We start from the raw sequence: 25,828 nt of genomic DNA on the forward strand, positions 1-25,828 counted from the left end.
AATTTCTAAACTGTAAAAAATATTTTCCCTGAATACTTTTTTTTCCTGAAATGTCAGCACTGGATTTTATGGGTAAATCATTTTCCTTACTCTGTCTAGGTGTTTAGTATAAATATTGTCATTTTAAGACAATCTGGAATCTTAAAAAACATTTTCTTCAAAAAACTATTTATAATTAAATCTCAGACAAAAGTTTAAATTTTTGCAGTTATTATATAAGATTGCTGTCATATGAGTTTTTATAGTAGATTTTTCCATTTTATTTGTGATTTCAAGCAGTTCTGATATATATGAAATTTAATTTAAACTTTGGTAAAAGCACAATTCAACAAATAATATATCGATAAATAAAACATATTTGGTCATTTGGAGAGAGGTAAATGTGCTTAATGGTATACTTTTCTAAGAACTTTTTAAATTTTTGGCAGGAAATTATCTACTCTTGATAGTAAGATACTTTGATATATTGTCTTTAAAAAGGAAGGTCAGTCTTGACCTAATTTACATTCTTAACCTAATTTTTAACTCTGTGAGGTATGAATCAGGAATTAAGGATGCCATAATTTCAACAGCCTTCTTTGTGTTTATATTACTAGAAGAACAAAGAACATTATAAAGTACAGGGAATATTATATCTCAACCTCCTGGGAAGCAAGGGAGTGAAACTGCTATTATAATAATCCATGCACCTTAAGTCTAATAGCCCACTGCTGCATTGGGGACATTCTGACCCTCCCAGGATCAGTAGGTCAGTAACAACCTCATGCTCCCCTCTGCCTCTCCCTTTCCTGTGGGTCTTTAGAAAAATAGGAACATAGTCAGTCTTTCATTCTAGCATTTGGGGATGGGGCATCTTTTTTAGGCCTGCTGTAGATAAGACTATATTTCTAATGTCCTCTCTCATATTTTTCAGAGCTTCATGTCCCCTGCCTGTCATCAGTCATCCTTGGAACTCTTCATTTTAACTCTCCTCCTTAACTTATTTTTAAATAATAAATAAGTCCCATAAGTAATAACAAAATAAATATTGGCTAGCTGAATGCATTTATATTGCAGTGAGAATTTCATTAATTCTTAAGTTATAAATGTGACAGCATACTTATTGCAAATTTGGAACATATGAATAAGAATAAAAAAATAAAAGCAGCAACTCATAATTACTCTATCAGAAAATTATTTAATATTTTGGCATATTTAATTCTGGCATTATTTCTTTGCATGTAGAAGTGTGTACATGTATGTGATGCAATTGTGAATATACAATGTACATAATTCTGTATTCTACTATTTACATTAATATTTAATTTTGAGCACATTCCAATATCATTGATTTTTTTCAAATGATCAATTTTGATGGCTGCCTAGTATTCCATTAAATAGATGTAAAATTATTTATTTAACTCTATACCTAATTTTGTATATTTTATACCAATTCAATATTTGGTCTTTATAAGCTATGTTGCGATAAAATTATATGCTGTCTTCAAGAACCTTGTAAATATAAATTCAGCTCTAACTTACTTAAATATCAGTTTGGTTAATGAACATAAAAAAATAAAATTTGGGGTCAAGAAGTTTAAAAATAACTTTAAAAATAATATAATTTTGACTCTTTGCTGAGTATGATAATAATACTCATTATTATGATAATAATTACTCATTAATAATGCTGCTGTAGTTGTAAATAGCTCCCTGTGCACTAAGAAACACAACAACTTCTTCAACTCAATCAAATTAAGTCGACGGACAAAAATCCTAGCATGATAAAGTGGTGCCAAACAAACAAAAGTACTTCATTTGTTTGATTCTCCTAATTATGAGTTCCCTAATTATTGTAAGTACTACTGATTTTGTTTATAATAATATGTTTTGTTTTCCATGAAAGTTAAAACAGTGACTTTTCCACTGCCTCTTTAATGTCCTGGATATAATTCCTGAGAAGGAGACTGCTGGGGCATTTATGAAGAAATATCAGGGGTCCAGAGCATCTCTAAAAGCAGTTACATGGATTTCTACTATTTGAAGATCCATAAGGCTATAGACCTTTGCTTTTTTATTTATGTATTTTCCTTTCCTTTCCTTTTTTACTTTTGACCATTTTTGTTCATTCACCTTTCATTGTGTTTCTATCTATAGTACTACTCTCAGATGAAGAAATCAGGCCTCAGAAGGCTTAAATTACTTGCTGGAAGGCCCTGGCTTGCTCTGATTTAATGACTTTCTTATTCCAATATGTTGCACTGTCATGCATCATTTCAAAGATAACAGAACAGGTTTAAATATCTATGTTGGAATATCACATGACAAATTAATTTAATTGGCTCCAACATAAGTCCAATAAGATCAAGATAAAACCCAGAGCCTTAGATATTATCATCTATTTCAGCCAGCCATTTTTCAAAAAAGTGTCCAACAACTCATGTCACATCACATATACAATTGACATTGTACAGATCAGAAAAAAATATGTGCACACTATGAGGAAAAAGTGTGAAAATTAATCCTCTAATGATTGCGAATCAAGTAGACCCACCTTTATATATCCAGAAAATGTAATAGTTTTTCTCATTATGATAACTAAACTGTTTATAGAGCACTAGTTGCAGTCTGTGCAGGAAGCTAATTGCTGGGTAAACACAAACATGAATGTGTCATAAGTTCTATTCTTCATGGCTTATTGTCTCGTAGATCAGAGCTGCGCTCAGAGTGATGCTAGCAGGCTAGATTCAATTGGTGAGGTGTTGCCCACTGGTCCAAAACAGGATATTTTTAGTCGAAAGTAAGCACTTAGAAACTTTCCTAGCAATTGTACATTGCTGCAAAACCCAAAAAAACGGTAATTGGAGTAATCTCACTGAACAGGTGTTATCATGGGGTGAGCAAGCAACACACTAGCTATGCAGATTAAAACCTCATCACATGATAGTATATTTGTTCACTGTAACCCAGAGGTATTTAAACCTAGCAACTATTTTTGATCAAAATATTTAATTTAAATTGTATACACAGGAAAAATTTTGGAACTGGCTAGTGATAAAAAGTTGAAGACAAAGTTTAAAAATACAGATGGGGTGCCAAAACAAAAAGAGGACACAACAATCACAATAATTTCTTGAACTTGTTAAGACAGGTGAACAGATATGATATTGATGGAGGGACGGGGGACAGGGAGGGGCAAAAAGGAGGAATTGGTAAAGGGACATGAAAAACAACTACGTTATATATTGATAAAATTAAAAAAGAAAAATAAATAGATAAATAAATATTTTAAAAATTAAAAAATTAAAAAATTAAAAATAAAAATACAGTATCACTTGATTCATTTTAGACAAAAGCTCAAAATTAATATCCTGAGATTGTTAAAGTGCCTTTAAAAACTTCTTCCATAGCCAATATCCTAAGTTTGGAGACTGGTTTCTTCTCTTTTACAGTGTTATTAAAACAAAAAATAGAAATAGTCTAGATACACATTATCCCCCTGTGAGTAGTGCTGTTACCAATCTAACCTAACATAGTTAACAAGAAGAAAGTAGGCTCATGTATTATATCAAAAACTTTAAATATTGATACACCAGTTTTTGTTCAAAATCTGAAAATAGGTATTTAATGTGAAGGATCACTATTTCTTTCAACTTTTGTTTAACTCTGATTTAGGAATAACAAAGTTATGGTGTAACAGCAGTTCTTTCTATTAGTTGACTGTGTATACTCTCAAGCTAAGTAATACATGACATTCTTTTCTTTTACTCCAATATTGTGTTTGTACTTGTATTTTTTGAAATGTAACCTTAAGTATTTTCAATATAATAAGAGAACTTGGGGGTGTATTTGGACTATCTATTCACCATTTTATGTTTCTAGAAATTAATTTTTATTATGTTTTTCAAAACTATTTGTTCACGCCAAATTGGAAATTAAAACAAATAAAGTAAAACTTGAAAATAGAAGCACTATCTTGGTGGAGATTAGATGTTTTATAATTATAATCAAGATAGAAATTCCTCTAATGAAGAGTCAAACTCGACAGTTCAGAGGAAGGTGATATTCCTCACAGCTGGCAGGAAAATAAACAGTCAATGGCATTGCACTTGACCATCAGGTTTCCAGCAGCATAAAATCTGGGCTTTCAGGTTGGGGAAGAGAAAATCGGGTAGAGAAAAGAGTGTGTTCAAAGCAAAGAGACAAGAAAGCGTTTGAGGCTTATAAGAATATCAAATAGTTAATATGACTGAAACATAATGTGAAGAGGGATAGCAGATCAGGAGCTGAAGCTTGATTCTGAGATGCTTGAGATACGAAGAAGGGAGTTTGGGGTTTATTCAGTTGGTAAAAGTATCCCTGTAATGGCTTTCGAGAAGCACAGTGATAGTTTTTAACTGGGACTTAGAAAGTTGCATTTGACAGGAGCCTACTGGAGGGATTGGAGACATGTGACTAAAAAGGAGAAGAAGAATTTTTATTCTTTATTCGTTATTTAAAAACCACATAAGCATAAGAACTTACTGAAGAAAATTGAGAAAAAAGAAATAGGTGAAAAGAAAAAAATAATCTGAAGACAGTCACTGTTATGTAATATAAGCAATGTGATATCACATACTGTCAACACTGCTTTGAAGTTAGCTCTGTTCACTTTTTTAGATCATGAACATGTGTGTGTGTGTGTGTGTGTGTGTGTGTGTATAGATATATGTTCATACACTTTATTTTTAGTGGCTGCGTAAGTTACCACTATATGGATGCACCTGAGAAGATAAAGATATAATTATATTATTCAACATGAAAGGATTAATAGCTATGAGGTCTGTAACAATTGGATTGTCAGGGAGGAAGCTGAAATATCTGTTAGACATGAGAACAGCTTGTCAGAGTAAAACAACACATGAGGGTAAATTTTATACTTAAACACGATGATGAAAGCAGGCTCTGCATCTCATTTGTTGTCTTTGGATAAGTTTCTTGTTATGCCTCAGTCTTCTCGGGTTAATTTTAACATCATATGCTACCATGTGTAATATGTACATAAGGCCTCTATCACAGGGCTTAAGATAGAGGTCACTCAATGTTAGATCTTTCTTTGATGATCCATTGATCATCAAATCTATGTAGAGAGATGAATAATTTGAAAGAAGATGGATTTCCGGATTTCAAGGTGACAAAACTAGAAGGAAGAGGCTATAAAAATGGAAATTTCAAGGATATGAGTGGATTTGGGGTAAGGCAGTTGTTAATCTAACCATGAACATGAGTACCCATCCAAGGCTGTGATGACATTCTCAGATATATTATTGGAGAACCAGCATAATGAATGCTGTCGCTTCACTACAACGTACACATGTCAGGGCTGTCTAGACTCCCTCCTTCCCCTTGACCAATAATGCATTAAGTGTTCCTATGATGACCTCCAAGAATTAAATGAAGCTTTCAAATAAGCTTAGCTTGAACTCCTTCAGGTGACTTATATACTAAGAAAACCTGGTGAAACATTTATTGAAAATAAAGAAAAAGCTCACATTTTACATTTAGATATAGTTGCTGGTAATGAGGCCAAGCCTACACTTCCTATTCATATAGTTCCACTGTATTTCCTGGCTATGTGAGGAAAAGGTAAATAGTCTGAGTATCTAGCGATTGCCAGAAAGGAGGTCTGGATAGAATAAAAGCGCAAATCTATTCCCCTACCTGAAAAGCAACTCATTGTACACAATATGAAAAATGAGCCAATTCCTTCAGTGGTGTTTATAAAGACTGCATGTTCCCAGAGCCTAGATTCTGTTTATTCCAGTTTACGGGGTTGTTTTTATGTCATATGTTTTTATAGATATTATGTATCTTAAATGTTACTGAGAATTTTATAACACTGCAGCCATATCCCAGGATTCCTTCCAAAAGATCAAGTTAACCAATGATTGGTAAAGAAATTACTAAAAACTGATTAAAATGATTAACTTCAATTACATTATTTTGGTATCTTGTAGAATCTGTGTCCTAGATATTGAAATGTGGCTTAATTTAGCATGCAGTTCACTGCTAAATATCTGTCCAGTCCTTGGGAGCTTTGATATCAAAGTGTCAGTTATGCACAGGAGAAAATTCCTCTTTAAATAGTCCGAGCTAACCTGAAAATGGAGACTAGGCCCTGATTTTTCTCTTGCTTTCCAAAGTCAAAGATTATACAAATTTCTACAATTTCTCTAAAATCATGGCAAATAAAACAGAAGATTATTCAGTATATCAAATCTAATGACTCAGAATACTATATATTTTTAAAACAAGTCTGATAACTTTATTTTTTGTCATCTCCCTCAATAGAAAATATTTTCTAGTGAATAAATAGATGACTCGTAATTAAAATTGCACTTTAGGATAATGATTTCTGAGAGATTTGTGTGTTATGACAATATTTGGTAATAACTTTTTTATTAGCCATCTTTAGTCATAGTACTCATCTGCAATAATCATAATATACATCTGAAATAATCATAGTGCAAAGGCAAAAGTGTGGCTATTCCCAAATTTATCAACAATTCAAAATGAAAATATTCAAATTGATTAAGAAAACTGCTATCTTGTGTTCTCTATCTGTAATAACATCACCATGATATATAGTCATCTTTCAACCGATTTCAACTGAACATTGATTTTAGGGGAAAATGACACTGGACTTCAATTAAAAACATTCATTTGTTTAATAGAAAAAAAAATCTTGAGTTCCTTTGATCTCCAGGAACTATATCAGTGCCAGGTAAACAAGAGTGATTTGGTCCTTGCCTTCGCAAGTTAAATTAAATTCTTTTTATAGCTTATATAGATTAAAATTTAATTTGCTGGCACAAATGCACTTAATTATATTAGAGAACAAGGAATGGACTGTAAATGAGATGATCTTTATTAGATAAAAAGGCAAGCCTCCTTTTATCCATCATACAAATAATCTGCTATGCCTTGGAAATAAGCAAAGATATTATGTCTAAATAAAGTGAAGGGCAAAGATTAGCAACTGTTCAACCATGACAATGAGTATGGTTGGGCAAATTGGAATATTCAAAAAATGAAAACCTGACTTCCTTTTCACCAACACATTTTTTATGATTAACTCACCCAATAACTCTCCTTATTGCCAAAGTCCATGGAGACATTCAATGGTTTTATTTTATTTTTTTTATTTCAGTCTCAGAAATTGACTTATAAAAAGCTGAGGTGGCCTCAATGCCACGACAGAAAAAAAAACAAAGTGCAACACATTTCCACATTATTTCCAAGTCATTTCAACTTTGTAGTCTCCCGTGTTTGTAGCATTTAAGCTTTTTTTTTTTTTTTAAAGCCACAATGAGAGAAAGGAAAACTAATTACATTGTCAAATATGAAGCACTCACATATACACAGACTCCCAAAATCTATACTGCTATGCTGAGAAAAATTATCCAGGGAAATGTGAGAGAGGAAGCACATTCTTAAACTCATATAACTCACGATAATGAGAAAACAGCAGATTACAAAACAGCCAACCTATGTTCAGAGGATAGTTTTATTGATGTGCTGTCTCAGGAATTGATTTTCTCTCACATGAGCCAAATATGATTAAATAATATATATAATATTTGAAAAATATCATCAATTAAAACATTAACTAAAAATATTATTTTAGTTTTAACTTTACAGAACTTAATGTAAATATAACATATGAAAGCGTATGTACATACCATTGATCCATCGAGCTTCTGGATCATGAAGCACAAAGTCTTTCCTGAAGAGATCTTCTAAAGACAATCTGGTTTCTGATGAGTTTGTGAGTTCATCTAAATTAAAAGAAATTCTATATTAGACACCTATCTCACGTTAGTTTTTAAAGTGAATGAATTATAAAATTTGAGATATTTTGCTTCCAAAAATACATTAACTAGATAACAATATAAAGTGACCACTTTGACATGGTTTTGAGCATTTGAAGTTTGTCCATTTAATGACTTTTTCTCTATAAGTATTTCAACATTAAAATAGTCTTATTATCGTACAAATGGAATAGATCAATTCCATGTTATATAGCAATATATAATATGAAAGCAGATAAGAATTTCTGTTGTTCATTTTTCACTATTCAACCATAATCCAGCCCCTTACTTTCCAAACTCATTTTGATGTGTTCTTTTTAATGATAAATTTAGAGTTTTCTTGTAAAAATCAAAGATGGGAGACTTGAGGGATCTGACCATACTCATACATGACAAAGAACACTTTCCAACTCAAATAAAAGTCCACCAAATAAGTAGAATAAATACCAAGTTTCACCAAAAAATCAAGCCCAGCAGTGGATTTAAGTTTTAAATGTAAAGTTCAAATAGTAAAATGCTAGAATATTAATGAAAAACATGCATTTTTTATTAGTCCCTGAAAGATAAGCTAGCTGTACTCCGTTTTTACATTCAAAATCTAAGAAACGGAAGGCCAACACAACTTGAGTACCAAAATTAGGCATCATAAACACCCTTTTAGATGCAGGAGTGCATACACAGCAATATTTTATTTTCTTTTTGAAATAACAGCATTGTTTATTTGCTGTAAAATTCATCTTTGTGACCTTTCAGCTGTGACCTTCACTCTGGTTGGAAATAAAATGTCAAGGATATATACTAACCTCATTAGATTTTATTTTTAAAAGGTTCAGTACTTATTGCAGCAAGAGCTTTGTTTTTTCCAGCTGAAAACCTGGGGCAATGAGTCAATAATTTCAAATGCAGTTTCATTTTGCACGAATCAATCGTATATTTAACCCACAAAATAACTGCCAAGAAAAAATTTTCAAAATATGTTATTAGTAGAAATAGTGAGAATTAATTTATTTCAACCTTAGCATAAAACATTGTGATTGTACAGAGATTTGCAAAACAAAATGTTACTAGACGATATACATTTGATCATTTGCCTGGCAATTTGACACACCAATATTTGAACTTTCTTAATTCATTCAAACCATTTTATGGCAAGTGAAGTATTGTAAGGTGCAGGGGACATATCTATGCCTTGCCCTGAAGGGTTTATAATCGCACAGCAAACAATATGATACGTCAAATAAGGATATAGAATGCTAAATGAGTTCAGAGAAAGGAAGAGAAATATCTTTCAAAAGCAATCAAAGAAGGCTCTATTTTAAAATAAAATGACAAATTCTCCTCCTTTGTTAGTGAGAATGCAAAACGATACAGTCGCATTGGAAGACAGTTTAGCGGTTCCTTCCAAAACTAAACATACTCTTATAATTCAGTAATCACATTCCTTGTTATTTACCCAGAGGAACTGAAAATTTACGAACACACGAAAACCTTCATGTGGATGTTTATAGCATCTTTATTTATAATTGCCAAAATTTGGAAGCAACCAAGATGCACTTCAGTAAGTGAATGAATACATAAACTGTGGTACCTCCAAACAATGGATTATTATTCAGCACTAAAAAAAAAAAAAAAAAATTAGAGCTATCAAGCCATGAAATTACATGGAGAAAACTTAAATGCATGTGGTTAAGTGAAAGAAACCAATCTGAAAATTCTACATACTATATAATTCCAACTATATGACATAATGGAAAAAGCAAAACCATGGAGACAGTAAAAAGGTCAGTGGTTGCCAGGGGTTGAAGACGGAGGGATGAGAAGTTGGAGCACAGGGGATTTTTAGGGGACTGAAACTGTTTTGTATAATAATGGTAAATACATGTCATTACATATTTGTTCATTCCTATAGAATGTACACCATCAAGGGCGAACCCTATGTAAATTATGGACTTTGAATGATAACGGTGCTCTAGTGTAGAGCACTACAAATGTAACACTTTGGTGGGGGACATTTACAGTCAGGGAGGCTATGCATATGTGGTCAGGAGGTTATGTGAAAAATTTCTGTACCTTCCTCTCAGTTTTGCTGTTAATCTAAAAGATCTCTCAAAATAATCTATCAAAAAATAAAAAATAAAATGACCTGGAGGTTACATGTTTCAAAAAGCACAGGAAGAGAATGAGAGCGGCAAGAGAAGGAAGCAGAGTATTTTAGATAAAAGGATAAGTGATTGTTGTTTGACAAACAAAAGAAAGCTTGATTCTAGAATTCATCTCCCATCATAGGAGTCTCGGGTTTCAATCAAATGGGCTAATTTTATTAGGGTTTCAGAAACATTTATTCTATGGTATATCTCAAAAAGATCAGATTTTCATATGGATAATTTCAAAATTTAAAATTTCCCAAGATTATATAAATGCACAATTATTTTGTCTACTTCAATCCCTTTAATTCTTAGAGAATCATGTTTTACCATCTCTATTTGATATACATTTATTTCTAACTGTTCATTCTAGTAGGAGGGATTATGCTAATACAATTATTAAATGATCCTTAGCTATTAAATTGAAAATTTCATAGAGTATTTTATATGAATACTCTTTATATACATGTATGTTTCTCTTCCAAAGACATGTTTGTCTGTTCCTAGTCAATTCCACATATTCTGTTTACTGTATCTTTTAGATAAATGTTAATGTATGAAAAAAAAAATCTTGTAAGGCAAGTGCACCACACCAAATAATATTATTTTTAAATAATTTTTTAAATTATATTTTGGTAACTCCCAAACATGTCATCTTTCATGTAAGCTTTAAAATCATACTAAAACTCACTAAATTGGGAATCTTATTAAAATAATACTGTATACACAAAGTAAATTGGAAAATTTAGAACATTTTGCAATGTTTAGGCTTTTCATTCAGAACTACTTATACCACTCACACTTTATGTACATTAATATTTCATCTTTGATTTTTCATTTAAATGCTTTACCTTTCTTATTCCAAGGTATATATAGGTTGTTGTTGTTGTGAACAGAACATTTTCCATTTTTATCTAGATGATTTTTATGTCTATAACATTAATGATATTATTATATGCCATATCACATTTTCTTAAAAATTCCAATAATTGAGTCTTTTATTTTTCTATATATTCAATTATATCATATTAAAATTATTTTATTATTTTCTTTTTTCCCAAGGTTTAAATAATTTATTATACTATATACACTTTTTTCAAGTAATTGTAGATTTACATGCAGTTGTAAGAAATATTATAGAGAGATCCTGTATATTCTTTTCAGTTTCCTTCAATGACAAGTAACACCCTGCATAATAATATCACAAAAAGAAATTGACATTGATACACTCCATCAATCTCATTCAGATTTCACCAGTCTTACGTATATTCATTTGTGTATGTATATGTTTAGCTCTATGCAATTTTAGCACGTGACTAGCACCACAGTCAAGATACAGGATAATTCCATCACCAGAATCTCTTGGGTTACACTTTTACTGCCATATCGCCCAACCCCCAATCCCTGCCAACTACTTTTAGAGATGTTCTCCATCTCTAAAATTTTGTAATTTCACGAATGCTATATAATTACAATCATATAATACATAACCTTTGACTTTGGATATTTTCACTCAGCATAATTCTCTAGAGATTCATTCATTCAAGATGTTGAATGCATGAATGATCTATTCCTTTTGATTGCAAAGTAATATTCTAGTGTATGAGTATACCACAGTTTGTTTAACCATTCACCCACTGAAAGACATTCGAGTTGTTGTTATTACTAGTTTTGGGCTATTATGAATAAAGTTGCCATGAGCACTTGTTTACATATTTTGCATGAACATAATTTGCTTTTCTCTGGAATAAATGCCCAAACAAGCAGTTACTGGGTCAAAGTGTTTAGTAAGCATGTTTCGTTTTACAAAAATATGTCATATGCTTTTCTAGAGCAGTTGCACCATTTTACATTCTCACCAGCAATGAATAAATGATCAGTTCCTCTGACTCCTTGACAGCATTTGGTGTCATTTTTTTATTTATTATTATTTTTTTAAATTTTAGCTATTCCGGTACATGTGTAGTGCTATCCCATTGTGGTTTTAATTTGCATTTCTCTGCTAGCTAATGATGTTGAATGTATTTTAATGTGTTTATTTTTGATCTGCAGTGAAATGTCTGCCCATGTCATTTGCCCATTTTCCAATCAGATTGTTTTTGTTAGTGAGTCTGCTTAACTGCTAAGTTTGGAGAGGTCTTTGTCTATTCCAGATACAAATTCTGTCAAATATGCAAATTTCAAATATTTCCTCCTAGTCTGTAACTTATGTTTCCATCTTCTCAAAGAAGACTTTCACAGAAAAAACGGTTTTAGTATAAATCAGGTCCAGTTTATCAATTTTTTATTTTACAAATCATGCCTTTGTTATCAAATCTAACAGTGCTTCATCTAGTCTTAGGTCCTGAAGATTTTTCTCCTGAGGTTTTTTTTCTTGAGAACTTGTAGTTTTATATTTTACATATAAGTCCCAGCTAAAGTTTGAGTTAATTTTTGCATATGTTTGTACATGTCATGAGGTTTAGTATGAGTTTTTGTGTGTTTGTTTTATGCCTGTGGATGCCCAATTACTCTAACTCCATTTGTTGGAGAGCATTTCTTTCATTTTAGTCAATTATTTCATTACCTTCAAAGTCATAAACAATGTTGAAAGAATGATGACAGTGACAATCCCATGTTTTCTTCTATTATGGCACCATTGTTAATATTTCATTATTTAATAAGATATTTTATCATGATTTTGGTAAGGAATATTTATCATGCTTAAGTAATTTATTTGTACTCCTATATCACTTAAAATTTTTATTAGAAATTGATACTATATCATCAAATACACTTCCAGCATCTTTTAAGTAAACATTTTTCTCCTTCAATTCATTGATGTAAAAATTGTATAAATGAAATTTCCTATTTCCAGCCACCCCAAATCCAATTTATCATGGTTAATTATCATTATTTTAATACTGTTAGATTAATATGCTAAACTATAAACAACAATTTTAGGTCTATGTTGAATAAAATTACATGGTCCATTGTTTTTTTACTGTGTATAATATTGATCACCTAACATTTTAATATTTTTATTAGATATTTTTGAAATTTCCTTTATTTCCTGTGACCTAGAATAGTTTCATAATGTTAATAATGAGTTGTTCTTTTAACTCCAGCTGCATTGAAACTTACTTTAAAAATCAACCCATTAGAATAATTCAAATTATTGTAATTAAATCTACCCCCTTAAACAATAATCCCAGGGAGAGACACATGAACTGTAAGTACTGATTTGTTTGGCTTCATTCATTACTAAGAAAGTGAACTTTATTCCTCATTGCTTTGTTTGTTTGTTTCTTTGTTCATTCCTTCAGATTTTCCTTAGCTGCTAGGCACTATCCCTGTTGTCTCAAGTTTTTCAGTCCTAGAACAAAGACTTTTTTCTTATACGTATAATGAATAATTAAGCTTCTTTCTTAATAGCCTCTGAGGCTGGACTTTATCTCCAATCTCCTTTTATGAACAAGCTTATCATAATCTTTTGGGATGCTCATTCTTTGTAATTGATCCTCCCTTTTCCAATGCCCACCAAACCCTACTGGTTATCAGTATCTTCCTTTTACTGGAAAACTTAGGCTCAGCAAAGTTGACAAAGACCACATAATTAGTAAGTGGCAGAGCTGAAATTTGAATCTACGTCTCTCTGACTATAGGTTTTCTCTATTAGCTACACCGTCTGCTAAAATAAGTTTTCTCCCCTTATTCTCTTTAATAATGTATTAATTACATCTTTTGTTTACAAGAAAATATACAATTTTATAAACAATAATTTAAGAATATTCTTAACTGCCTTTTAGCCACAAGAACTCTTCACCCAATTGAAGTCCAGCTCCTCAGTGTATGCCCCTCTGGACCTTATTAGCATCCCATTCTGCCTCAACTTGCCCATGGAAGTATCATCGTCATAATTCTTCTCTTTTCTCAAATAGAACAGTGTCACAGCATTCACTAAAACATGGAATTTTTGTTTGCTTTATTCAACAAAACTGTCTACAATATGTCAGCTTGAAAATCTAAATTTACCCTCTGCTCATTGTTGCACAATATTTAAAGTATTACAACTTCAGTATGATCCCTCATCACATCCCATCAGCAAATATTTGTAACCCACACTGCAACCTAATTTCTCAGGCGCTTAATTTATGTTAGAATCAGATGCAGGGGAGTCACCTGGGGAAATCTTACTATTTGATACATTTTAATCATTTTCTCTGTATTTTAACTCCAAGGCCTCACTTAGCAAACAGAGAATCCTATATACTATTCATACATCCCAATCACTCACACTGAACACTGAGAAGATAGCTCAAAAGAAACTGATATTAGATTGCAAATCATTTTAAGATATGTCCCCTCATATAAAGTTTCTTTCTTGTTAATCCATAGAGGAGGAAATTCTAAAATCAATACCTTGTTCTTAATATCAAGAAAATGTTGCTAAAATTTAATATTCACATCTCATAGATCTTAAACTTCACAAGTATTCAGTAACACATATATCTAATTATTTATTCTATAACTAAAGACATGTCTCTTATCTGTGTATATTATTATGTGTGTGTATATATGAAGTTACTTCAAAAAGTTCATGAACAAATTAAATTAAAAGATAATGCGCCTTTTTCCATGAACTTTTTAAAGTCCCCTTTTATGTATGAAAATCTAAAAACCTAATATAGGTTAATAGTTTCTATTAGAACAGTAGATATTTGTTAACCATATAGAACCCTATTTATGATTACAAGTAGCAGCACAAAAATCCAAAGACATGTATAGAATAATAGTAATCACAAGTATTTATAGAACTGGAAACAGACTCAGTATTTGTTAAATAGTTATAAGGTATAGAATCTTAGTTAAAATATTCAGAATGTGAATTATAAATATGGTAACAGAACTGAAATTGAAAATTCACTCTAATTTCTTGTCTCTGCTCTAGTCTTGTCATTTAAGATCATAGACTGCTTTGGGTATTTCTGTGCTCTCTTCCAAAAATCCAATTTTGCTTTTAAATGGCCTTTTGAAAAAAGTTGGCTGCATAATCTTAAGAACAAAAAAAAAAGTTCTTCAGTACTGAACTGAAGAAAAACTAATTTAAGACTTTCAGTTCTTGGTTTCTCTTCACTGAAAATAATTGTGTTACTTTTTATCTAGTTTATTCTTGATATCAGAGGTTCAGAAATATTTCTTTTAAATTAAATCCTATTTGAAATAATTTCCTGTTGAAACAGTAATAACAAGAAAAATCTAATCAGGTAGTTATTCAGAATTTCCCAGAAGAACAAAGCCATTTTCCCTTCCTGCTCATGTGAATCTCCCTTTATCGGATTCCCCATGTCCCACCACCTCCATTCTGTTGTTCAAGTATTTATTTATTCTTAATGTTTATCTCCATTTTCCACTGTGACTGTCAGTATAGGCTAATCTTCTAGCGCATTTCCATTTAAAACACTATTGAATAGCTCAATGAAAAGGTAACACAGCTTCTACCCCTCCTCATGTCACTAGTTGGAGATACAGAATGCAAATCATAGCAGTCAATTTTTCCAAATATGTGCTGTTTGCACATTCTCTAACTAGTCAACAGACCTTAAGGTTTTGTTTTAGTATGTAGCATCTGAAATATTAATTTTCCTTTTATTTTGCATTTTTATTTCCATTCTTTTCTTTTACTAGGATGCTGAAACACTACATAGAAGACTACATATTGTCAAAATGTATGTCATTTGAGAACAATATAAGCTCACAGTCTTTTTAACATTTACTAATTTATCATCTAGAAAATTAACAAAGGTTTGGTCTTTCCTACATAAAAAATGATATAGTACTTAATGTAAATTTGAGGGATAAAAGTACATGTTATTGGAATGAAAACTAATCATAAGGTATGTCTTGGTACAAGCTGCATAGATTTTTTTGTTGTTGTTATGTTTTGCTTTATTTTTTACATTTATGAAGACTTATATGGAAATCATTAAGTCAAGTACTCAGCTCATTTAGTGTCATCCATAAAAAGTAAAATGTATAGAGCAATGTGAAGCACCTTTGAATTTTTCAATTTCAGAACCAACAAAATTGTTTTTCATTATTTTGGAATGCTTGTCTCTTTCATAGTTGTTCTCTTCAGCCAAAATGTTTCCACGTGTGTTCTCAGATTTACTCGACTAGGAACACAATACTGAGTTGCTTCTTAACAGTAATGGAAAAATATAGTAAAAATGTAGAATCCACCCAGAAGTCTCTTTTTGAAAGAAAAGCATTTGACTATGTCAAATTTGTAAAGTCCTAAATATGAGTCACACAAATAACACCCTGTAAATCAGTTTTGTCAATGAATGAAACCAAGCAGTTTTGTCACTTACTATGAACCCCAATTCATTCATTCAAGCACAAGCCAAAAAGAAAAGAGTCCATCATTCCACATCTGTTTTATAGTCCCAGAAAATTCTTTGTTACCCCTGGCATGCTAGTGGATTCCTTTTATATCTCCTTCTTTTGCCTTTTTTTACTCTTTCTAATCCCTTGTTGTGGCAATAGCTAATTTTCCTGAAAAAAGAGGCCAGTCAATTCCTCATCAATTCTACCACCTACAACTATTTTTGACTCAGACTAATCTTATATTTGATGAAGTCTAATAATCTATACTCCTGTAATTGAATTTCTTTCCCAAATCAGATTATTTTCTGTGACTCTCATATGGAAAGTCATATTTTAATTATAAATACATTTTTAAAAATTCAGCTATGTGGTAAGCTACTAAATGAAAAACAAACTGTGTCTATATTGAGGATAGAGTGAAGAAAGAAAGAAGCTGGCAAATAAGATTATTATGTATTAACTTAACTCTGTCTTTCTTCTCCCTAATTTCTGCCCTTTTTTTCATCATATATTAGAAGAATTTTTAGAAAATGTACACTGAATACAAAAAAACTAAAATACGGATTGCAATAAGTTTACCTCTACAATACATTTATCTTCTCTAGGGTTGCCAACACACAGTATAAAACTAGTCTCCTCTTGTCTAGTCTTAATCAGGGATAAGCAATAAAGCTGCAATAACAGGGATAAGAGCTAGCAGGTCAAATTTTAGTCCTAGTTCAACTCTTCACTTGCATGTACGCCCTTGGATAGATCACTCCATTTATTTAGGCATTAGTTTCATCACTTGTGGAAAGGGTTGGACTAAATCATACCATGGCCAACTGTGTTTTAAGGACTCCAATAAGCTCTCTAAGGACAGAGAAGAGAAGGGGAAAAGATGGGAGCTATGTGGTTATAACTCTTCAACCAGAACAGAGCTGCTCTGGCAAGTTTGACTTGTTAGTATTAATTTTATTGGAGGCACAATATATACATATTCACACAGACACAACACACACATACACACGTTGATCCACTAAGTATTGGCATCTGTAAGATTCTCAATTTCTGTTATATTTTGTACTAGTTCTCCTTGCGTTTGGCAGAAACTCAAAGTGCTCATCAAATAAAAAATGCATTTTTAGGTTCTGAAGGACTGTTACTAAATCTATCTCAAAATTTTCCTTCCTTGAATAAATAAGTCAAGAGCTTTAGGATTTACTCATAGGTTTAATTAGTCAAATTAGTCAGAATGATAATCATTCTCAAATCTCTTTCTGAGACCTTTTTCAAACTACCATCTCCTAAACTTATGAATCTAAATATGAGAAATATACTTACAGAAAAGCTTTCCATGTCCTGAGAAGTAAAGGAAAATTGCAGACACACACACACACACACACACACCACACACACACACACACACACACACACACACACACACACACACACACCCTGGAATGTCTTCTTTTTATCCTAAAGTGTTATGGCTCTACTTTGAGCCTTTGAGATATTACATAGTTATGTTTAAGTTCCTCCCTCAGGTACGCTGGTTACTTCTATTACATTCTCATGACCAAATTTTTTATTCCATGTCTTTATTACTCTATAGCGGAAGTTTTCAGTGCATGGTTAGTAGAGTCCTTGGGAACAGGAGTTATAGAAGTCAAAACTGTGTTCATAGTAATACTAGGATATTATCTTTCTTGTTGCTGGGTTGAAAATTTCACTTCTGGTACAAAAGCAATGGTGAATAAAACTCCAGGCACCATATAATGAGTCAACTAAGTGACATTAAACTGTTAACTGTAGTCATTATATTCATTACCACCATATACCCTCAATTTTAAAAACGCCATTTTCAGTTAAGAATTTCCTCAATTAGGTTCTAAAATGTATTAATTGTAGTAAATCCCAGCCTTTGAGGTCTTTTTAATATATCTGTGGCAAAATGGGAAGTATGCCAAAAAAATGATATTTAAAAAAACTCTGCTATATGCCAAATACAATGGTTGTCTCATGGAAAAGCCTGTGGGCAATTGCTCGAGTTATGAGCTGAACTCACTGCTTTTTTTCATGGAATACTATTTTTACTGAAAGGAATAAATAACAAACTATAACTATTAGGATTTAAATATTGGGCAGATATTCTTCTTCCAAATGAATGAGTGAAACTCACTTTAAAAAACCCACAACTGATTGTATTTGTTACAAATAATAAAATTCAAGCTTTCAAGCAAAAAACTGAATTTCAGAAAACTGTTATTCTCTGCCTTGAGTTTGACCACTTCCCAATATTCTTCTAGTAAAACTTTTCTAGTGAAATCATTGGGATATTAACTGTAATTTTAAAACATTGTATAATAAACCCCACCAAATTTTGAATAAATCTGCATAACTCAGTGAACTAATATTTTCCAAATGACCAATTCACGATATTACAGAATCATCTATGGCTAAAATATTCTTTCAAAGTGTAAAATGGATTAATGAATTTTAATGTAGCAGAATATTGAAATTTTATGCAGATTCAACACTGCAACTAACCTTCAGAAATCTATTTCTTTCATTTTTAAGAAGTATCGAGGAAGAACAACTATATTGATCTAAAATAGCTATTAAAATACTTCTTCCATTTCTAACTACATATCTTTATGAGGCGAGAATTCCTTAGCACACCTCAACCAAAACAACGTACTGGGAATCCTACCATCTTCCACTGAGCCAGACATTAAATAGATTTGTAAAAATATAAAACAGTGCCATTTTTGTCACTATGTTTTTGGTTTGAAGAAGATAGCTATTTTCTTTATATGTTTCTTATATTTATATGTAATGTTTTTATTACTGTCATTTAAATAAATTAATATTTTATTTAAAATGTTTCAGAAACTAATTTGTAATTTGTAATCTTGTAAATAGTGATAGATATAATTCAAATTCACAAAAGCATTTTTAGTTTCTCAATAATTTGTTAGAGTGCCCTAAAATCAATAATTTGTTAGAGTGCCCTAAACTAAGTTCTATAGAGTGTACTTTATCATGCATTTTAGTAAGTTTGTTTATTTATTTTTCTATTTATTTTTTATTTGGTGGCTTGTCTGTATAGAATCAAAACTTGGACCTCAGTGTTATCAGCACCATGTTCTAACTAATTAAGCTAACTGGCCATTTCCTTAGAAATTCACATTTCAAACTGACAAGGTTATAGTAAATATTATTCTAGGTCTCTAGAGATGTTAACTTTCTCTTCAATTTGATATTATCAGATTTAATGACCTTACTTTATTGTATCATTATTTATTTTTCATTATCAAAAATGTTCGCTAAATACCTGTCTACATTCTCTAATTTTTAATGCAAGAGTAAATAATTGTGTAGATTTGTCACCAGTCACTATTCTACTTAAAATTCAATTTGCATAATACTACAAACTACCATGAATGATATAATAAATATAGAAAGCAGCATAGGTGGTAAAGATATAAATCCTAAGCTTGATGGTTTCGAATATAATAAAGAACTCAGGTTGATCACAAATAAGAGGCTGATACATATGAACACTGTGTCCGTAAGTTTGTTATCCAAGTCACATCAGTGAACATGGGGGAGCAGGCAGTGTCGAAAGGTCATTCCTTAACAGAAACATTGAAAAATCAAGCATAACTGTTAGAATCAACTTTGTCAGAATTCTAGGGAACAAAGGTTTACACAAACAGATGCTAAATCAAGAAAAAGGCAGCTTAAAAGGGGAAAGATAATTTTGTAGCATTTTTATTTGCCATTGTGCTAACCGTTTCCTGGCTTGGTAGTAATCTGTGTCAGCAGCCTGCATTCAGAGAGTGAGACCCTGGTCCCCAGATCTGGGGAAATACAGTAAACCTTATTCTCAAAAACAGGTGTGTTTGCCTACTCTAAATTGTCTGTAAGCTACCTGAAAGACTAAAGAAAGCATTCGTCTTCATTATATCGCACACAGAAACCTACTTTGGGAAGAAAAGCATTGAGTATTTCTCGAAAACAATGTAAGGCAAATGAGCAAGCCACAGCTGAGACAAAAGATTACACCTGATGCATAAAACAGAGCACCCAAACATGGGAGAAAAAGCTGGAGAAAGAGTTTCTTTGAAAAATTAGGGTATTCAAAGTGCCTACACACATTGGGGAATTTAGTAAGCCACATACATGCCCAGGGAAGAATGCATAGTTAGACAAGACTTCAGAAGACACTAATCTTTTACCTGTGACTGAATTCTAGGCTTAGTAAAAGCAGGAAGTAAAGTTTAAGGAACAGTTGTAAATGGCCTCGCTAAGTGTTGAATAATTGGTATAGCATAGAGCTAATATGAAAAGAATGGGAGAGGTTATTTTGATATCTTTGTTTCTTTTTTTTTTTTAACAGAAAATATCATTTTACCTTTCTAAATTGAAACATAATTGATTGTACATATCTGTGGGGTACCACAATGAATATTAATACCTGTGTGCAATATGTGATGCTCAAGTCAGTGTAATTAATAAATTCAATATTATGTAATGTATCATTTTTTGTGGCCCTTTATGGAATTTTCACTAATCTCCCTCCCCACTCCCCTTTCCTCACCTCTGATAACCTCAGTTTGGTTCTCTCCTTTTAAAAGTTCAATGTATTATTGTGATTGTTGTGTCTTTCTTTCTTATTTTTTAAATTTAAATTTATTTTTCTTTTTTTTAGCTCCGACTTAGGAGTCAGGATATGTGGTATTTATCTTTCTGTGTCTGGCTTCATTTACTTAACAATTTTTTCTAAGTTCATCTATGTTGTGGTGAATGGCAGAATATCACTCTTTTATGGAAGAACTGTATTCCGTTGTGTATATATATATATATATATATCACATTTTCCTTATCCAGTCATCCATCGATGGACATTTAGGTTGGTTCTAACTCTTGGCTATTGCAAATAGAGCTGCAATAAACATGGGAGTGCAGGTATCCCTTCAACATTATGCTTTTCATTCCTTTGGGTATTTACTCAGCAGTGAGATTGTTGGATCATATGGCAGTTCTATCTGTAGTTGTCTGATGGACTTCCATACTGTTTTCCATAATGGCCATACTAATTTACAGTCTAACCAACAGTGTGTGAAATTTCCTCTTTCTCTGCATGTTCACGAGCATTTGTTATTCTCTGTCTTTTTGATAATGGCTAGTCTAACCAAGGTGAGATGTATCTTAATGTGGTTTTGATTTGCATTTCCCTGATGCTTAGTAATGTTGATCATTTTTTCATGTTTCTGTTGGCTATTTTTATATCTTCCTTTGAGAAATGCCTATTCAGCTCCTTTGCCCATTCTTTAATTGGATCACTTGGTTTTTTTGCTGTTAAGTTGTTTGAGTTCTTTGTATATTCAGGATATTAATATCTCATCAGACACATGGTTTGCAAATATTTTCTCCCATTCTGTATATTGTCTTTCTGCTCTGTTAAACTGTTTCTTTTGCTATGAAGAAGCTTTTTAGGTTGATAAAAACCCATTTGTTTTTCTTTTGTTGCCTGTGTTATTGGTGTCTTAAAGTCTTTGCCCATTCCTATTTCCTGAAGTGTTTCCCTATGTTTACTTTTAGGAGATTTATAGTTTCAGGTCTTATATTTAAGTCTGTATATCCATTTTGATTTGATTTTGGTATACATTGAGAGATAAAAGTGGTAAAAGTGGGCATCTTTGTCTTGTTCCTGCTCAAGATAATATTGGAGGTTGATTAATCATATATGGCTTTTATCATGTTGAGATATCTTCCTTCTATACCTGATTTGCTGAGAATCCTTATCACGAAGACGTGTTGAATTTTGTCAAATGCTTTTTCTGTGTCTATTGAGATAATCATACGTATTTTGTCCTTGATTTTGTTGATGTGGCGTGTCACATTTATTGACTTCCATCTACTGAACCATCCTTGCATCCCTGGGATGAATCTCACCTGTTCATGGTGTATAATTTTTTTGATTAAAAAAAATTATAATACTGTGTTGCTGTATTCTGATTGCTAATATTTTGTTGAGGATTTTTGCATCTATGTTCATCAAACACATTAGCCTATAGTTTTCTCATTTTCTTTTTTGTTGTATTTTTGTCTGCTTTTGGTATCAGGGTGATTCTGGCATTATAGAAATGAGTTTGGGAGAATGGCTTCTGTTCTAACATAGTTTGAAGATAATTGGTATTGATTCCTCTTTAAAGGTTTGATACAATTCCTCAGTAAAGCTCCAGTACTGGGCTTTTCTTTGTTGGGAGACTTCTGATTACAGCTTCAGTCTCACTGCTTATTATTGATCTGTTCAAGTTTTCTGTGTCTCCTTGGTTCAGTCTTGGTAGTTTGTGTCCAGAAATTTACTCATTTCCTCCATGTTTTTGAATTTGTTGGTGTATAGTTGTTTATAACAGTCTAAGGATTTTTTGTATTTCTGTGGTATCAGTTGTAATGTCTCCTCTTTCATTTCTGATTTTTGTTATTTGAGTCTTTTCTTTTTGTTCAGTTAGCCTGATGGTTTGTCTATTTTGTTTACTTTCTTAAAAAAACAACTTTTCATTTCATTGTTTTTTTCCATTGTTTTGGGGGTCTCTATTTCATTTAGTTCTGCTCTGATTTTAATTATTTCTTTACATCTAGGGAATGGATTTTTCTTGTTTTCCTAATTCTTTGAGGTGTAGGGTTAGGTTGCTTATTTTAAATGTTTCTATTCTTTTGATGTAAGCATTTATTGCAATGAACTGCCCTCTTGGTACTTCTTTTGCTGTCTCCCACAGGTTTTGATGTGATGTGTCTTTATCTTCAGTAGTTTCAAGAATTTTTTTTTATTTCCTACTTAAGTTCTTCTTACCCATGGGTTGTTCAGAAGCATACTGTTTAATTTCCATTTGTTTGTATATTTTCCAGAGTTTTGCTTGTTATTTATTTCTAGTTTTAATCCATTACAATCTGAAGAAAATTGAAATGATTTAATTTTTAAAAAAATTTATTGAGACTTGATTTGTGACTTCACATGTGGTCTCTCCTGGAGAATATTCCATGTGCTGATGAAAAGAACGTATATTCTGTAGTTGTAGTATAAAAAGTTCTGTTGATATCTGCCAAGTCCAATTGGTCTAAAGTGCAGTTTAAATCCTGTGTTTCTTTGTTGATTCATTGTCTAGATGAACTTTCCAATGTTGAGAGAGATTTGCTCAGGTCCCCAACTATTATATTGGGGTCTATCTCTTTCTTTAGGTCTAATACTGTTTGCTTTATATATCTGGGTGCTCCATTATCGGGTGCATATATATTTATTATTGTTATGTCTTCTTTCAGTATAGATTTCTTTATCATTATATAGTGGCTTTCTTTCTCTCTTTTTATGATTTTTAGTTTAAAGTCTATTTCATCCCATATTAGAATAGCTACTCCTGCTAGTTTTTGGTTTCTGCTTTTATGATATATCTTTTCTCATCCTTTCACTTTTAGTCTGTGTGTGTCTTTACAGCTGAGGTTAGTCTCTTGTAGACAGCATATAGTTGCATCTATCTTTTAAATGCAATCAGTCAGCCTGTGTTTTTGCAGTGGGGAATTTAATCCATTTACATTTAGGGTTGTTATTGAAAGTATTGTCTCACTTCTGACATTTAATTGCTTTTCTTATGGTTGATTTAAATATCTTTTTTCCCTTTCTATCCTTTTTTTTATTATTTTTCTTCAGTGTTCCTTGGTTTTTTGAGGTGGTATGGCATAGTTTCTTTCTCTTTCTTGTTTGCATATCTGCTCTATCAGTGGTGTTTGTTCTTTCTCATGTATTCATGGTGGTGATTATCAGTTTTTGAGTTCCAGGTGCATCATTCCCTTAAGGATATATTGTAGAGATGGTCATGTGGTGGTGAACTCCTGAAGCTTTTGTTTGTCTGGGAAATACACTATTCCCCCTTCATTTCTGAAGAATAGCCTTGTCAGGTATAGTATTCTTGGATGAAGTTTTTTTCCTTTAATACTTTGAATATATCATCCCACTCTCTTCTGACATGTAGGGTTTCTGTTGGGAAGTTCACTTTGCTGTTAGACTGATGGGCACACTCTTGTGGGTGACTTGACAATTTTCTCTTGCTGGTTTTAGGATTCTCTCTTTGACTTTTGACAGTTTGACTGAAATGGGTCAGAGAAGGCCATTTTGAATTGAATCTGCTTGGATATTTTTGGGCTTCTTGGATGTGGTAGTCCATATCTCTACCAATATGTGGGAAGTTTCTCTCTCTCTTTTTCTCTCTCTCTCTCTCCCCCCTCCTCCTGCTCCTTCCCTCCCTCCCTCTCTCTCTCCCTCTCCCCCCTTTAGGTGAGCTTCGGTTATTTTGAAAAGACTGTCTTCAAGATCATAAATTCTCTCTTCCACTTGCTTTAGCCTGCTGATTACACTCTCATTGTAGTTTTTATTTTGTTGAATGAGTGTTTCAGTTCCAAGAGTTCTGCTACATTCTATTTTATGGTGTTTATCTCTTTGGAAATTTCCTCTGTGTCCTGGATTGTAGTTCTCATTTCACTGTGTTGTCTAATTGATTTTTCTTGTATCTCACTGAGTTTCTTTAAGGTTGTTACTAAGAATTGCCCTTCAGATATTTCTAAGGTTTCCTATAGCATAGGGTCTGGTATTTGAGAATTATAGCTTTCCTTTGGTGGTGTCATATTTTCTTGTTTTTTCATATTTCTACATTGATGCCTAGTCATCTGGTGGTTGCTTTTTCTATTACTCTGGGGTGGCTTTTGAGGAAAGAGACTCCTTCCCATAAATTTGCTATATGTAGCCCATTAGGTGGGGTGTTTTAGTTTTGGTTTCTGATCAACTCAGATATTTTGAGTAAACTCAGTATTTCTGGGTAGACTCAGAATTTCGGGGGGATAATGATACTGCCAGCTACACCTGTGGGCAGAGAATAACAGAATGGATTTTCTTTTTTTAAGATTCACTCATTTTAGATCCAAAGATACAAATAAGTTGAAGGTGAATTACTGAAAAAAAGATATCCCATGTAAATAGTACCAAAGGAGAGAAGAGGTGGCTATACCAATATCAAACAAAACAGACAAAGTAAAAAATTCTTATAAGAGGCAAAGGACTTTATATATTAAAATATAGTCAAGTCAGCAAAAAAATATAATAATAATAACCATATGCACACCAATAGAGCTGCAAATTATATACTATGATTTGAATGTTGGTTTCACCTCCAAAATTCTTGTTGAAACTTAATCCCCAATGCAACATCATTAAGAGCTGTGGACTCTGGAAAGTGAATAAGTCATTAGAGCTGCACCCTTATAAATGGTATTAGCACTTTAAAGTGCTCAAGGTTGAAGAGAGGATTCTCTTGCCTTTATGTCCCTTCTACCATGTGAAGACACTATGCTTATCCTCTTCAGAGGATGCAGCAACAAGGCACCATTTTGGATGCAGAGAGCAGCCCTAACCAGACACTAATCTTGACAGTTCCTTGATCTTTGACT

General features: G+C 32.2%; 1 protein-coding gene across 1 annotated transcript in view; it reads right to left on the minus strand.

Annotated features, from left to right (window-relative positions):
* The window catches only part of DPP10 (dipeptidyl peptidase like 10), a 686,000-nt gene that overhangs the window by 505,115 nt on the left and 155,057 nt on the right, over positions 1-25,828 (minus strand). The window contains exon 3 of the mRNA XM_063093496.1: positions 7,701-7,796. Within this exon, the coding sequence (XP_062949566.1) occupies positions 7,701-7,796 (96 nt within the window). The remainder of the gene's footprint in view (positions 1-7,700; positions 7,797-25,828) is intronic.

The sequence above is a fragment of the Cynocephalus volans genome, chromosome 1 (assembly GCF_027409185.1).
Source record: "Cynocephalus volans isolate mCynVol1 chromosome 1, mCynVol1.pri, whole genome shotgun sequence".
Classification (NCBI taxonomy): domain Eukaryota; kingdom Metazoa; phylum Chordata; class Mammalia; order Dermoptera; family Cynocephalidae; genus Cynocephalus; species Cynocephalus volans.